The 14,333-nt window shown below is 37.8% G+C and overlaps 1 protein-coding gene across 1 annotated transcript; it reads right to left on the bottom strand.

The window, feature by feature from the left end:
• Positions 1-124: 124 nt before the first annotated feature.
• On the bottom strand, positions 125-7,385 carry LOC124302954 (probable DNA mismatch repair protein Msh6). The gene is made up of 21 exons (XM_046759560.1): positions 7,085-7,385; positions 6,263-6,469; positions 6,040-6,140; positions 5,704-5,766; positions 5,346-5,549; positions 5,126-5,260; positions 4,889-5,024; positions 4,500-4,780; positions 4,253-4,378; positions 4,059-4,143; positions 3,777-3,961; positions 3,525-3,622; positions 3,307-3,462; positions 3,075-3,232; positions 2,901-2,989; positions 2,448-2,738; positions 2,112-2,330; positions 1,763-1,942; positions 1,477-1,654; positions 1,230-1,381; positions 125-1,106 (listed from the first exon to the last, which is right to left on the bottom strand). Exons 1-21 carry the CDS (start codon positions 7,215-7,217, stop codon positions 849-851), a joined length of 3,435 nt encoding a protein of 1,144 aa, XP_046615516.1. The 5' UTR covers positions 7,218-7,385; the 3' UTR covers positions 125-848.
• Positions 7,386-14,333: the final 6,948 nt, after the last annotated feature.

Here is a 14,333-nt window from a genome sequence, read left to right as displayed (position 1 = left end):
CATAAATGATTCCTTTTTGTATAAGTATAATAGAAACCAACGCAAACGTTTGGTAAGGATTGTTTTCGGTTTATACAGGAATGTAAGTGTAAGCACATAAAGAAAGCATGAGTCAAATACCAAGAAATAACACATTTTTATTAGAAGCTTACGAAAATAATATATCGTAGAAACAAAAGAAACACGACTTGTAGAATTCAGTAATAATTGTAAACTAAGGAGAAGATTTCTTATTTTGTACTTTATCAGAAGACATTACTATTACATAATTGAAGTATATCATGTTTGGCGTGCTGGTATTTTTTGGTTTTTTGATTAATCAATTTCTATTTTTTTTTAAATCGAAACTGGTTTCTACCATTAAATATGGGAAATTGTATTGCGGAAAATGTGACTTAGGTCTCGGCATACAATTTTCCACTTGTACACAATATTGGCAGTAAAACAAGATAGAAAATATCAAATATTCAATTTTGTACGAAATGGTACGTGAAAATAGTTCGATCAACAAACTTTGAGGACGAGCATATCAAAAATGTTAAAGTTCAACTTAAAACGTACAAAAACCGCATCTATTAATTATATTCAAGAAACTTAAACCATGAATGTAAGTTTACAAAATTTGTACAAGATGTTGTAGGCGTGAAGTGTTTTAGATTTATATTGAATGATATTGGCACTAGAATGTTCGAAGTGTGACATAGTCATTATTTGAAATTGAGTGCACGTAGTTAACATATATATATTGATTTCAAATAACTACAAATATTTGATACTTAATACTGACGGTAGCAACGAAATCCGTTGGGCCAACTATTGATTATATTTTGAAACGAAGCATCAAGCCGTTACTTTAAAGCTGCAAGAAGGGTTTTTAGGTCACTTTTGCCCTTAAATAGAGCAACAAGGAAGTGCCTCTGGTTAACTTCATTTTCCAACTTGCTGGCTATCTCATGAGCTTTTAGAGTGATTTTTGATGAAATTCCAGCCAAACGAGCTGCATTGAAACCGTAAGACTTTGGACATGCACCTTTGCTCAGTTTGTACAAAAACGTTACTGTTTCCTGTGAAACCTCTTCTTCCTCCTCAGTTTCTACCATACACGCCTGGAAAATAATGATATGTTTGTGAAGTTGCATGTCTGTACAAAAAGTTGCATGCTTATGAGTTGTGTACCGATTTAAAATTAATTTCTGAGTAAGACAAATATCGCCAGTGAATTTAATTACCATGTGGCTCAAGCTAACGTTCTTGTCCAATTTATAGTCTTCTACCAAGGCATGATAGTGAGTTGAAAATAGGGTGCGACACTTCCGTTCCTTCAGAGCGCCGACAACCGAAGCTGCAATTGCTGTTCCGTCGTAAGTTGAGGTGCCTCGTCCTGTTATGATATCAATAAAATGTACGATATTGAAACTGAACAGTGGGTGGTAGAGTTATAAGAAAAATTCATGATGTAAAGCTTCATTATATTACCTAATTCATCCACCAGAACCAGTGAGTTTGGTGTTGCGTGCTGAAGTATAGTTGCAGTTTCGCTCAACTCCACAAAGAAAGTACTTTGCCCAGTTAATATATCATCATTGGCACCCAAACGAGTGAAAATACGATCGACTAATGTCAATCGGCATGAACTTGCGGGAATATGACAACCCTGTGTACAGGGATCAAAATAATTATATTAGTTTATCCTTAATCTCTATTTGTAAGCAGAAGCTGGATATCACTCAAAGCGAATCATTGTATTTAATATCTGACTTACAATTTGGGCCATGATTGTAAGGAGACCAACTTGACGCATTACAGTTGACTTTCCTCCCATATTAGGCCCAGTTAGAATGACAAGTGACGCGGAATCTTCTGTTCCCAATAAAGTGTCATTTGGTATAAAGTCGTCAGATGTAACACACGGATGCCTCCCATCTCTTATGTCAATAAAAGCCTGAGGGATTTAGAAGTAGGTCATAGTAAGCGAATTTCGTGTAGTATTCTTAATAGCTTGAACGTATATTAATGTTGAACGTTAAGGGTCCTTCAGAATTATTTGAATTTAGGTAAGGCACGAATTTTTATGATGATAGTGAAATACTTAGTCATAATAGAGTACATACGCTTTTTTCACTCATAAGATCTTCTATTACAGGGACAGACATCTCGGCGCTTTGGGAATATTCAGCAAATGCAGTGAGGACGTCTAGTGTAGCCAATTGGTAGACAGCCGAACACCATACATCGTATTTTTCGCTAAATTTAGCAAATATCCTTCTGCTTATATCTTTTAGCACTTTGTCTTTGTTAGTTTCTGCGGCAATCTGTCTTTCCAAAAGCTCCTATGACAGTGTAATACATAATATATGATAGCTATGAATCAAGACTAGCGCTGTGTAATATTTGAAAGTAGCAAAACACTTTCAGTTGTAACTATTGGTCAATCGATTAATACATACTTTGGCTTCAGCAGTGTAATAGCGTCTGAAACCTTTGCGCTGTGACTGAAGTTCATAATCTGTGGTAACTTTCCTCAATTGGGAATCGGGAACTTCAATTTGAAAACGTTTTTTCTCAGTACCGAAGTAATTCACCTTTACTCCGAAATGTTTTCTCTGTTGTTCCAAGTATTTTTCTAGATCTCGTTTTATTTCAGACACTTCTTCGAGTACTGCATCATACTCTGAGTCGACTCCAGGTTTAGGTATAATACATCCTTCTTTCTTTGCTTCTTCTTGATTAAAAGCACTCTGATATTACAGATAATAAGATAAACAAACCAATAGCTTAACATTAATTCAATGCTGGATACTTCTGGTATCTAGACACTTAGCTAACTTCCACTCGCGAAATGCATCTGTTTACAGGGACTGTCATTTCAAATTTACCTATAAATGTCCAGATCTACTAACCTTGAAGTAATTTAGCATCTCTTCCAATTCAGGAAAGTCACCCTCAGGATGGTGCTTAATGCACCGTTTTAGTAGATCGCATTTTACGTCTGTACGAGTAGATTGCAATGACAGATTAGGGAAGTTTCAATCATATTTTCCGGTAATATTTAACTAATATTGAGCTGACCATACCACCGATTGAATCTATAATTTTTGAAGCTTCCTCAAATCCATGAAGCGCGTTTGTAAAGTCCAGGATTCTTCGTTTAGAATACGTTTTACTTTCATACATGATAGCTCTTGCATCCGGATGACTTTGTCCCTTTGCAAAATTACCTTGAGCATGTATTCTGCAGATCGGAAATATATTACACACCATGTCTATTATAGCGGCATTTTAAGGAAACCAAATTCATATACATACTTGCTCAGTAATCTCTCAAGGTCTGGGAGGGGAGCTAATGAGCCGCGAACATTTTGCATAATTTCAATTTTATCAATTAGCTCGGTAACTGCTTGCTGCCGTTGCATTATTTCAGATTTGCGGCAAGATGGTCGGCAAATCCATTCGCGTAACAATCTGTGAGTTATATTGACTGGTTGATTTTCATGAAACGAGAATTGTTTTCAGGATATCCTTACCGTTTACCAAACGGGGTGCAGCAATGATCCAACATTGATATGAGCGAACCAGGCCCTCCAAGGATTCTCAGATTATTTATTGTAATGGCATCCAGTACCTGTTAAAAAAAATTCCAAACCGTATAGGAGTAATTTTGAATTTTTATTGCATCGTATAAAGTCAAGGTTCTATAGGCACGTTTGTCACATCATGTTTCCCGTAATTACTAGTAGTAATTCACAAATTACTTCTAGAGCATGTTCAAAACTTACCATATTGTTGGCAAATTTTCCTGAACTTTGCCGATCCTCATGATCAGGAGGGATCCAAGATTCGAAACGTCCTTGGGCAAGTAATTGCTGATCTATGAAACATTCTTTTAGATGAAATACACATCCCCCCAATGCAGATATGGCTAGCTCCATATTATCAGCAGCAGTGAGTCCTAAACTGTCTCCTGTTTAATAGAAATAATTTATCTTCAATAGTGTCATTAATGTTATCTAAACGGATAATGAGACACAATAGGTGAGGATTTTTTTCTTCACGCTTACCATCACTTAAATATGGCTTCAAACCTTCTGGCCAGGTAAAATCAGAATTAAACTCTGATTTGAAATATTCTCCTTCGTGTAGTTTCTGGAATTAAGATATGACAATTGCATATTGAATGAGATTGGAATGATAAAATATTTTTTATTTTCAGTTTGAACAATAATGATCAGATTCTCCCAGTTGATCAACTCACTTTGAGGGTAGTAGCAGCAGACCAAAATTGCGTCTCCCGTTGCAGTGGCTCCTTGAGTGCAGTAGCCAGCATGGTATTCAATATTTTATTCGTTCTCTCTGATATACCACCACGTTCATAAATAACCTGAGGAGTCCATATTTTCTCTTTATTACACATACCCAGTATACACAATGTATATGATTCATATTTACGTTTTCTGAAGAAGTTTTAATAAACTTGTTGTTAAAACCTATTACTATTTTACCTGTGACGGAGGAAAATGGGAAACTAGCGTCAACAGCCTCGAACTATGACGATCATCTTCAAATTGTCCAAGATGAAAACCACCAATTGAAGTATCGATAAAGCAGACACCATAAATTGACGTGGGTGTTGATGGATTAAATTTTTCTACTATTGAGAGCAAGTAAGTTGAACTTGCAGTAGAGGTTTCGCTATCCTGTGCAGTGAATACTCTCGTACCTTTACTGCTAATTTGACATATCTCTCTTTTCACAACTTTGTCAAACTTCGTAACTTGAGACACTGTAAGAATTGGCATGGTGAATATTTATCGTATTGATGCAGTTAATAATGTAGCTGTTGTTTTTTATTTCATGACTACCTCGGTAGATTACGCATAGTTACACTTACTCTTACTGACTCTGGCTGACATCATCTCTGGATTCTCGGTTTGTTCAACTCTAGCTACTTTGTATCCCTTCTCTATCAAGCTTGATGCAAATCGACTATATGCTATTTCTGGAAAGCCAGAATGTGCAAATTCCCCCTGCATAAAAATAAGTAAAAATTAAGGATTCCGTGTTAATAACTTAGTCGCTGTAAATAAATATTCTCGTTCTTGAATTTTGTAATTTATGGAATACTTACACGCATATATGATAGGCCAAGTTCGTTAACACCAGTAACTGCATCCATATGATACAACTCATAAAATTTCCCAACTTTAAAAAAGATTACACAGTCAAAATTCTTACATTTCATTTCCCACCACTGTTTCATAGCCTATAAAAGATAGTAGACTGATTAGATTTTACGTGAAGATGTTTTCTGCGCTCTTAGTATAAAAAATACATATGTGTATATTTACAGGAGTCTGATTGATTTTGAAATAATGTGGCACGTAAAGAGTTCTTGGATCATAGTTTGGATCGCTTGGAGGCCTTTGGTGTATATCTTTGATTTTATTCGTCTGAAGGAAGTCGTATTTCAAATGACTCCAACCTTGTGTATTAACTGAACTGTTACCAGTTGTCTGACTGGGGGGATCAGAATTTTTCAGTTCAGATTTCACCTAGAACATAGGATAGTAACGATTAACACAATTTCACCATTGTTACAGCATTTTCACGGAATAAACCATATCATCTCTCAACTGAAAATTGCAAGCCATTGATGAATTTTAGAACGTCTTATTGAGTAGTTTAGAATTAAAATATAATGCTTGCCTGGGTTTTTCCACGACTGTTTTTTTTCGGCGCAGCGCTTTTTGGTTCAATATTCCTTTTTTTCTGGAAACAGTAACGAGTGATGTGTAGAGCATTCCAATCAGGTAAAAGTATTATTTAAATTGTAACAAAGAACAACAGATGACGTATGACAACCCATTCAAAAGTGGTTTCTTAGTACTATATAGTTCACAATTGAAAGAAATAAACAAAAAAAATTGCCTTATTGTGTACTATCTCAACAAGTACCCTTGTCTGTGGATCGCGACGACTAATGTTATTCTGCCTTTTTTTTTTCATAGAAGAAATAAAATAATAAGTGATATTTACTGTTACCTTGGGAGTTTCTTCATCACTTTCAACGCCAGAAGATAAAGCTTCAGACTCACTATCAGCTTCTGAGGCAGAAAATTCGGAAGAACTAGCATCGTCTTCAGCTGTATTGTAAATCATGAGTTAGAAAAATAATAATGAAATATTAGAAAGTGATTTATGCTTCGATGAGGAGGTAGGTTTTGACTGTAACAATATAAAAAATAAAATAATATAGTTCACACACTAGGTTTGTAGTCGTCTCCTGAATCATCACTGTTGTCAGATGGTATTATCAATCGTCTTCTCTTTGGCCGGCTGGTCTCATCTTCTTCTGTCTCCTTGTTTGAAGATCTTTTTCTGGTTGCCACACTTGAGGATTTGATTTGGTGCCTGCTAGTCGGAGTTCTTCTTTTGTTTTCTTTATTTGAATTTTCTTTACCTGCTTTTAGACCTATGTAAAGATTTTGACTGTTTAGCGGTGGTAGAAATGAATTTCAAATTTAAATATGTAATAAATGAGAATTAAACATTCGACAATTAAATCTAAATATTTGTGTAGTACAGAAACAGATACAATAGTTTGGTGGTGATTAGTGAAACCTCCATTTCAATATTTTATTGAGGATCAATATCTACTCGCAATCGATGCGTGATATATTATTATTAATGACCAAATCCAAGAAAATGTGTCTGATATCTCAGTACATGACATTAGGTCTCTAGCCAAAGTATCCTTTGTCATTTCCTGGTTATTGAAATATAGAAATTTTAACATGTTTTCTGACAACATTCATGACACTTGTTACTGTATTCCACGGTAGATTTCACTCATAAGTAAATCAGTTCCTTATGTCATTTTCAGCGTTTCGTTCGAATCGATTATTGCTTACAGGATACCCTCTAATGAGATGCTACACAAAGGAACCTCAGTTTCGTATTCTTACAACCATAATACTACTATGAATTCTCTGCAATGCTTCTTTGACGTTGGGTCACTTATACGTGTAAACCTTAATTTCATGCAGAAATGTATGAGTTGAATATGAAAAAAATTCTAATTACGTACCACGCGCACCTCTTCCTTTTTGATCGCCATTCGATTTGGGAGATTCTCGTTGGGGACTCGACGTTTCTTTGACGAGTCGCTTGTCCGTTTTGGGTGACGTAAAGTAATTGAATAGCGTATTAACCTTCGGCATTTTAATGCCTGTTTATGACAATATCGAATGTGCTGTAGTTGTGCTTTGGGAAAATTCAAATACCAAAATGTTCAATGTAAATATTTCAAATGGTTAATAGTCTACTATCCGCACGACTCACAGGTTACTCTGTTAGAGAACTTTTTGGCTAAAATCCGCGCGAAAAGGTGTTCGTGTTGACTGTTCCTAAACGCATTTGTAACCTAACATCCGTGGTCATTCTTCTGGGGAGTTTTTGAAGTAAGCCATGGAGTACGTAATTACAAGAGAGGAATTACTTTTCTACTTTGTTTTCCATATGGTTGTATGTCAAAGAGTAAGGTGTATTCCGTCTATAATATTTCTATGATGTCCAAGCTCAGCGGGAGTCTTCGAAGTATAGTATGGACTACGCAGGTAGAGTACGGCCAGCTGGTAGAAAGAGATAGCTACTGGTGGCGGTCAATCTCCGTCTCTTTTCAATTAGGAGCTAGCAATATAATAGAGAGAGAAAGCAATTGACCGCGACCTTGTTTTCTCTGTCTAAATCTAGCGGACACTTTTCGAAGGCCTTCATGTTGAGATTGCATAGTCCATACTATATGTCGGTGTTCTATTCTGACGTCAACTGGGGAAACTTTTCTATTGGTTCGGCAGGGATTTAATGGGCAGCAAAAGTAGCAGCAGCAGCAGCAATAATTCACTTAAAATTACCAGCACTTTCGGCGGAAGTTTTTACTGTATGAAGTTCATTCATCCCACTGAAATGTATGTTATGTACGTTCTACATATATTTCAGTGATTCGTCAAAGCGTTGACCGAAGAATATAGCCACTTGCCCTAATGAGCCTAGGTGTGACAACCGCAAATCGTCGTGCGTTTGCGCCCCCTGAGATGATCCAAGGGTATAAGAGTTGCAGAACCTCAAAGAGTTACCGATTTCGACATGATGCTGGCTGCATTCACTTCCCGGTAACACAGTTTTCGCAATGGTAAGCACAAGCCAGTACTTAGCCTGTGTGTACTTACCGACTTGTCGGCGATACAAAAAATTAATAATGAGAATAAATTTCTTCCAAAATTCGTAGCAAAACAGTGATTCAATCAAAGTATGAGTATCTGAGAGAAGAATGTATACGTAGATTATAAATAATAATAGATCAGATGTAATAATAATGCGGAGACCAAAAAGTATATTTGTATATGCGGTCCACGACGATATTAATATATGTGATCCATTTACGATAAATACGTTTTGCATACTATAAATTCTATAATTTTCCACGCGACAAATTATATTATCTACAATAATACGTCTATAATATGAAAATAGAAGAATTATTCATTTCGAAATGGGATTGTATTCAACACGCGCTCGATGTATTCCATAACATTAGTATTCATAATTATTCCAACAACTTTTCATTTGCTCTCTCGATCTTGAATTTTCATAGGCATAGAATCGAAACGTTGTTTTAGCTGGTCGCAAGTGAAGTATCTGCGTTGGGTAGAGGAGCAGAATTGTTTTTCGAAAAGTATTCGGATGGAAAAAAATTCAGAGTAACTGTAATACATCACGGATGCGCTAATTTTGAACGAGATGAAATGGATGCTTCGTATATGAGACGGTATTTAACGCTGCGTAGTGGTTTAAAGACCTAGAAAGGTGATAGGGAGAGAAAGAACGACGCTTCTTAACACTTCGAGTGTATTTTAACACACATTTGAAAGATACGAGCGAAATTTTTCATCATCCAACTGTCGCAGAACGGCAGCGTTATTAGCCGACCCGTTCACTGAAGAATATATCTTCAGTCAACGGCTGACCATCGAAGGGCCTGGCCGCTTGAGTCTGGAATCGGCAGGAGAGATAAAGTGCGTATTTCTTGTATGAAATGTGAAGCTAAAATCATTATACATCATATCATATCATCATACCTCATACATCGTACATCATACATCGTACATCATACATCATCATACATAGTATCAAAGTTCGAAACCATAGTTTGGATGTCGGACGTTCAGAAAGTGACGTCACCAATTCAAAATCAGCTAGCCGAATTCCTCAGTCTGGAAACAACCGCGCAGTAGAGCGGACGGATGAGAGTCGCGCTCCGCAAATTTCGAGTACCGGGTTCTCAACCTCTCGGATCCCGCGCTTCGGGTCCGCTACGTATTTCGAGTACCGGGTTCTCAACCTCCCGGATCCCGCGCTTCGGGTCCGCTACGCGGTGAAACTCGACTTCCAGGATAAGCGCTCCGTAGTTCCTGGTTCATGTTTACAATAAATTATTTCAATTCGTTTTTCGCGCAAGCCCAAATTCGGTAGCTGTCAGTCCGCCAATAAAATTTCTCGACTTCCAGAATAAGCGCTCCGTGGTTCCTGGTTCATGTTTACAATAAATTATTTCAATTCGTTTTTCGCGCAAGCCCAAATTCGGTAGCTGTCAGTCCGCCAATAAAATTTCTCGACTTCTAGAATAAGCGCTCCGTGGTTCCTGGTTCATGTTTACAATAAATTATTTCAATTCGTTTTTCGCGCAAGCCCGAATTCGGTAGCTGTCAGTCCGCCAATAAAATTTCTCGACTTCCAGGATAAGCGCTCCGTGGTTCCTGGTTCATGTTTACAATAAATTATTTCAATTCGTTTTTCGCGCAAGCCCGTATTCAGTAGCTGTCAGTCCGCCAATAAAATTTCTCGACTTCCAGAATAAGCGCTCCGTGGTTCCTGGTTCATGTTTACAATAAATTATTTCAATTCGTTTTTCGCGCAAGCCCAAATTCGGTAGCTGTCAGTCCGCCAATAAAATTTCTCGACTTCCAGGATAAGCGCTCCGTGGTTCCTGGTTCATGTTTACAACAAATTATTTCAATTCGTTTTTCGCGCAACCCCAAATTCGGTAGCTGTCAGTCCGCTAATAAAATTTCTCGACTTCCAGGATAAGCGCTCCGTGGTTCCTGGTTCATGTTTACAACAAATTATTTCAATTCGTTTTTCGCGCAACCCCAAATTCGGTAGCTGTCAGTCCGCTAATAAAATTTCTCGACTTCCAGGATAAGCGCTCCGTGGTTCCTGGTTCATGTTTACAACAAATTATTTCAATTCGTTTTTCGCGCAACCCCAAATTCGGTAGCTGTCAGTCCGCTAATAAAATTTCTCGACTTCCAGGATAAGCGCTCCGTGGTTCCTGGTTCATGTTTACAATAAATTATTTCAATTCGTTTTTCGCGCAAGACCATATTCAGTAGCTGTCAGTCCGCTAATAAAATTTCTCGACTTCCAGGATAAGCGCTCCGTGGTTCCTGGTTCATGTTTACAATAAATTATTTCAATTCGTTTTTCGCGCAAGACCATATTCAGTAGCTGTCAGTCCGCTAATAAAATTTCTCGACTTCCAGAATAAGCGCTCCGTGGTTCCTGGTTCATGTTTACAATAAATTATTTCAATTCGTTTTTCGCGCAAGACCATATTCAGTAGCTGTCAGTCCGCTAATAAAATTTCTCGACTTCCAGGATAAGCGCTCCGTGGTTCCTGGTTCATGTTTACAACAAATTATTTCAATTCGTTTTTCGCGCAACCCCAAATTCGGTAGCTGTCAGTCCGCTAATAAAATTTCTCGACTTCCAGGATAAGCGCTCCGTGGTTCCTGGTTCATGTTTACAATAAATTATTTCAATTCGTTTTTCGCGCAAGACCATATTCAGTAGCTGTCAGTCCGCTAATAAAATTTCTCGACTTCCAGAATAAGCGCTCCGTGGTTCCTGGTTCATGTTTACAATAAATTATTTCAATTCCTTTTTCGCGCAAGCCCAAATTCGGTAGCTGTCAGTGCGCTAATAAAATTCCTATAACTTTACAATCTTTTCATAATCTTTTTGGTAAAATATGTCGATAAAAAAATTATATCAAACCTTACACATTATTTTTGATTTGTTCTCACGCTGAAAATATTTATTAGTATTCGAGGTATAACTCGAGGTGGTTGGCGGTTTTCGTTGGAGGTAGTTAGGGGTGGTTGCGGGTAATCTCGGTGATTCAGGAGGAGGGGGACGAGGATTTGTGCTCGGTGAGTAAAACACTTTTATAATATTTCATGGCAATTGTAATTATATTTCATCTGAAATATTACAAACTTGTCACCTTTACAATAAATTATTTCAATTCATTTTTCGTGCAAGCACAAATTCAGTTGCTACGAATAAGCTTATACAATTTATTATATTATTAATTAATTATTTAATCAATTACTCAATTATACTAATCCTTACACAATATTTTCGATGTGTTCTTATACTGAAAATATTTATTACTATTCAAGGTATAACCTGAGGTGGTTGAAGGTGGTCGGAGGTGGACGAGGAGGAGGACGAGGAGGACGAGGATTTGTGCTGGGTGAGTAAAACACTTTTATAATATTTGATGGCAACTGTAATTACATTTCATCTGAAATATTACAAACTTGTCACGTTTACAATAAATTATTTCAATTCATTTTCCGTGCAAGCACATATTCAGTAGCTATGAATAATCTTGTACAATTTATTATATTATTAATTAATTATTTAATCAATTACTCAATTATATTAATCCTTACACAATATTTTCGATGTGTTCTTATACTGAAAATATTTATTACTATTCAAGGTATAACCTGAGGTGGTTGAAGGTGGTCAGAGGTGGACGAGGAGGAGGACGAGGAGGAGGACGAGGAGGACGAGGATTTGTGCTGGGTGAGTAAAACACTTTTATAATATTTGATGGCAACTGTAATTACATTTCATCTGAAATATTACAAACTTGTCACGTTTACAATAAATTATTTCAATTCATTTTTCGTGCAAGCACATATTCAGTAGCTATGAGTACTCTTGTACAATTTATTATATTATTAATTAATTGATTAATTACATTAATCCTTACACAATATTTTTGATGTATTTCTATACTAAAAACATTCATTACTATTCCAAGTATTACCCGAGGTGGTCGGAGGTGGACGAGGAGGAGGACGAGCTGGACGAGGAAGAGGACCAGGTGGACGAGGAGGAGGACGAGGTGGACGAGGAGGAGGCGGGGTGGGTCGTGGGAGAGGACCTCTCCTCTCCTCAGAGGAGGGGAGGGGGAGGGGCAGGGAAGGGGGAGAGGTGGGCGGGCAGGGGGAAGGGAAGGGCAGGGAAGGGATGGGAAGGGAAGGGGAGGGGGCGGGAGGGGGAGGGAGGGCGGGCGGCCGGGAGGGAGGGTGGGTGGGAGGGCGGGAAAGGGAAGGGCCGGGCGGGCGGGTGGGCGTGTGGGGGACTTGTACTAACATCCGTTGTCCACTCCCTCCCTCCCTCCCTCCCTCCCTCCCTCCCTCCCTCCCTCCCTCCCACCCACCCACCCTCCCTCCCCCTCCCCCTCCCCCTCCCACCCCCTCCCCATCCCTTCCCTTCCCTTCCCCCTGCCCGCCCACCTCTCCCCCTTCCCTGCCCCTCCCCCTCCCGTCCTCTGAGGAGAGGAGAAGTCCTCTCCCACGACCCACCCCGCCTCCTCCTCGTCCACCTTGTCCTCCTCCTCGTCCACCTGGTCCTCTTCCTCGTCCAGCTCGTCCTCCTCCTCGTCCACCTCCGACCACCTCGGGTAATACCTGGAATAGTAATGAATGTTTTTAGTATAGGAATACATCAAAAATATTGTGTAAGGATTAATGTAATTAATCAATTAATTAATAATATAATAAATTGTACAAGATTATTCATAGCTACTGAATATGTGCTTGCACGAAAAATGAATTGAAATAATTTATTGTAAACGTGACAAGTTTGTAATATTTCAGATGAAATGTAATTACAGTTGCCATCAAATATTATAAAAGTGTTTTACTCACCCAGCACAAATCCTCGTCCTCCTCGTCCTCCTCCTCGTCCACCTCCGACCACCTTCAACCACCTCAGGTTATACCTTGAATAGTAATAAATATTTTCAGTATAAGAACACATCGAAAATATTGTGTAAGGATTAATATAATTGAGTAATTGATTAAATAATTAATTAATATTATAATAAATTGTATAAGCTTATTCGTAGCAACTGAATTTGTGCTTGCACGAAAAATGAATTGAAATAATTTATTGTAAAGGTGACAAGTTTGTAATATTTCAGATGAAATATAATTACAATTGCCATCAAATATTATAAGAATATTGAATAATTAATTAATAATATAATAAATTGTATAAGCTTATTCGTAGCAACTGAATTTGTGCTTGCACGAAAAATGAATTGAAATAATTTATTGTAAAGGTGACAAGTTTGTAATATTTCAGATGAAATATAATTACAATTGCCATGAAATATTATAAAAGTGTTTTACTCACCGAGCACAAATCCTCGTCCCCCTCCTCCTGAATCACCGAGATTACCCGCAACCACCCCTAACTACCTCCAACGAAAACCGCCAACCACCTCGAGTTATACCTCGAATACTAATAAATATTTTCAGCGTGAGAACAAATCAAAAATAATGTGTAAGGTTCGATATAATTTTTTTATCGACATATTTTACCAAAAAGATTATGAAAAGATTGTAAAGTTATAGGAATTTTATTAGCGCACTGACAGCTACCGAATTTGGGCTTGCGCGAAAAAGGAATTGAAATAATTTATTGTAAACATGAACCAGGAACCACGGAGCGCTTATTCTGGAAGTCGAGAAATTTTATTAGCGGACTGACAGCTACTGAATATGGTCTTGCGCGAAAAACGAATTGAAATAATTTATTGTAAACATGAACCAGGAACCACGGAGCGCTTATCCTGGAAGTCGAGAAATTTTATTAGCGGACTGACAGCTACCGAATTTGGGGTTGCGCGAAAAACGAATTGAAATAATTTGTTGTAAACATGAACCAGGAACCACGGAGCGCTTATCCTGGAAGTCGAGAAATTTTATTAGCGGACTGACAGCTACTGAATATGGTCTTGCGCGAAAAACAAATTGAAATAATTTATTGTAAACATGAACCAGGAACCACGGAGCGCTTATTCTGGAAGTCGAGAAATTTTATTAGCGGACTGACAGCTACTGAATATGGTCTTGCGCGAAAAACGAATTGAAATAATTTATTGTAAACATGAACCAGGAACCACGGAGCGC

The sequence above is a fragment of the Neodiprion virginianus genome, chromosome 4 (assembly GCF_021901495.1).
Source record: "Neodiprion virginianus isolate iyNeoVirg1 chromosome 4, iyNeoVirg1.1, whole genome shotgun sequence".
Taxonomy (NCBI): Eukaryota; Metazoa; Arthropoda; class Insecta; order Hymenoptera; family Diprionidae; genus Neodiprion; species Neodiprion virginianus.
Note: the sequence above shows the minus strand (reverse complement) of the source record. Positions and strands in the feature narration are given on the sequence as shown.

Bases quoted from the DNA above. Each gene is read 5' to 3' on its own strand.
- LOC124302954 (XM_046759560.1), bottom strand. From the start codon at position 7,217: ATGCCGAAGGTTAATACGCTATTCAATTACTTTACGTCACCCAAAACG. The intron at 4,379-4,499 runs GTAAAATAGTAA...TGGACTCCTCAG, and splicing joins CCCATTTTCCTCCGTCACAG to GTTATTTATGAACGTGGTGG. The intron at 3,463-3,524 runs GTAAGGATATCC...TATAACTCACAG, and splicing joins TGCACCCCGTTTGGTAAACG to ATTGTTACGCGAATGGATTT.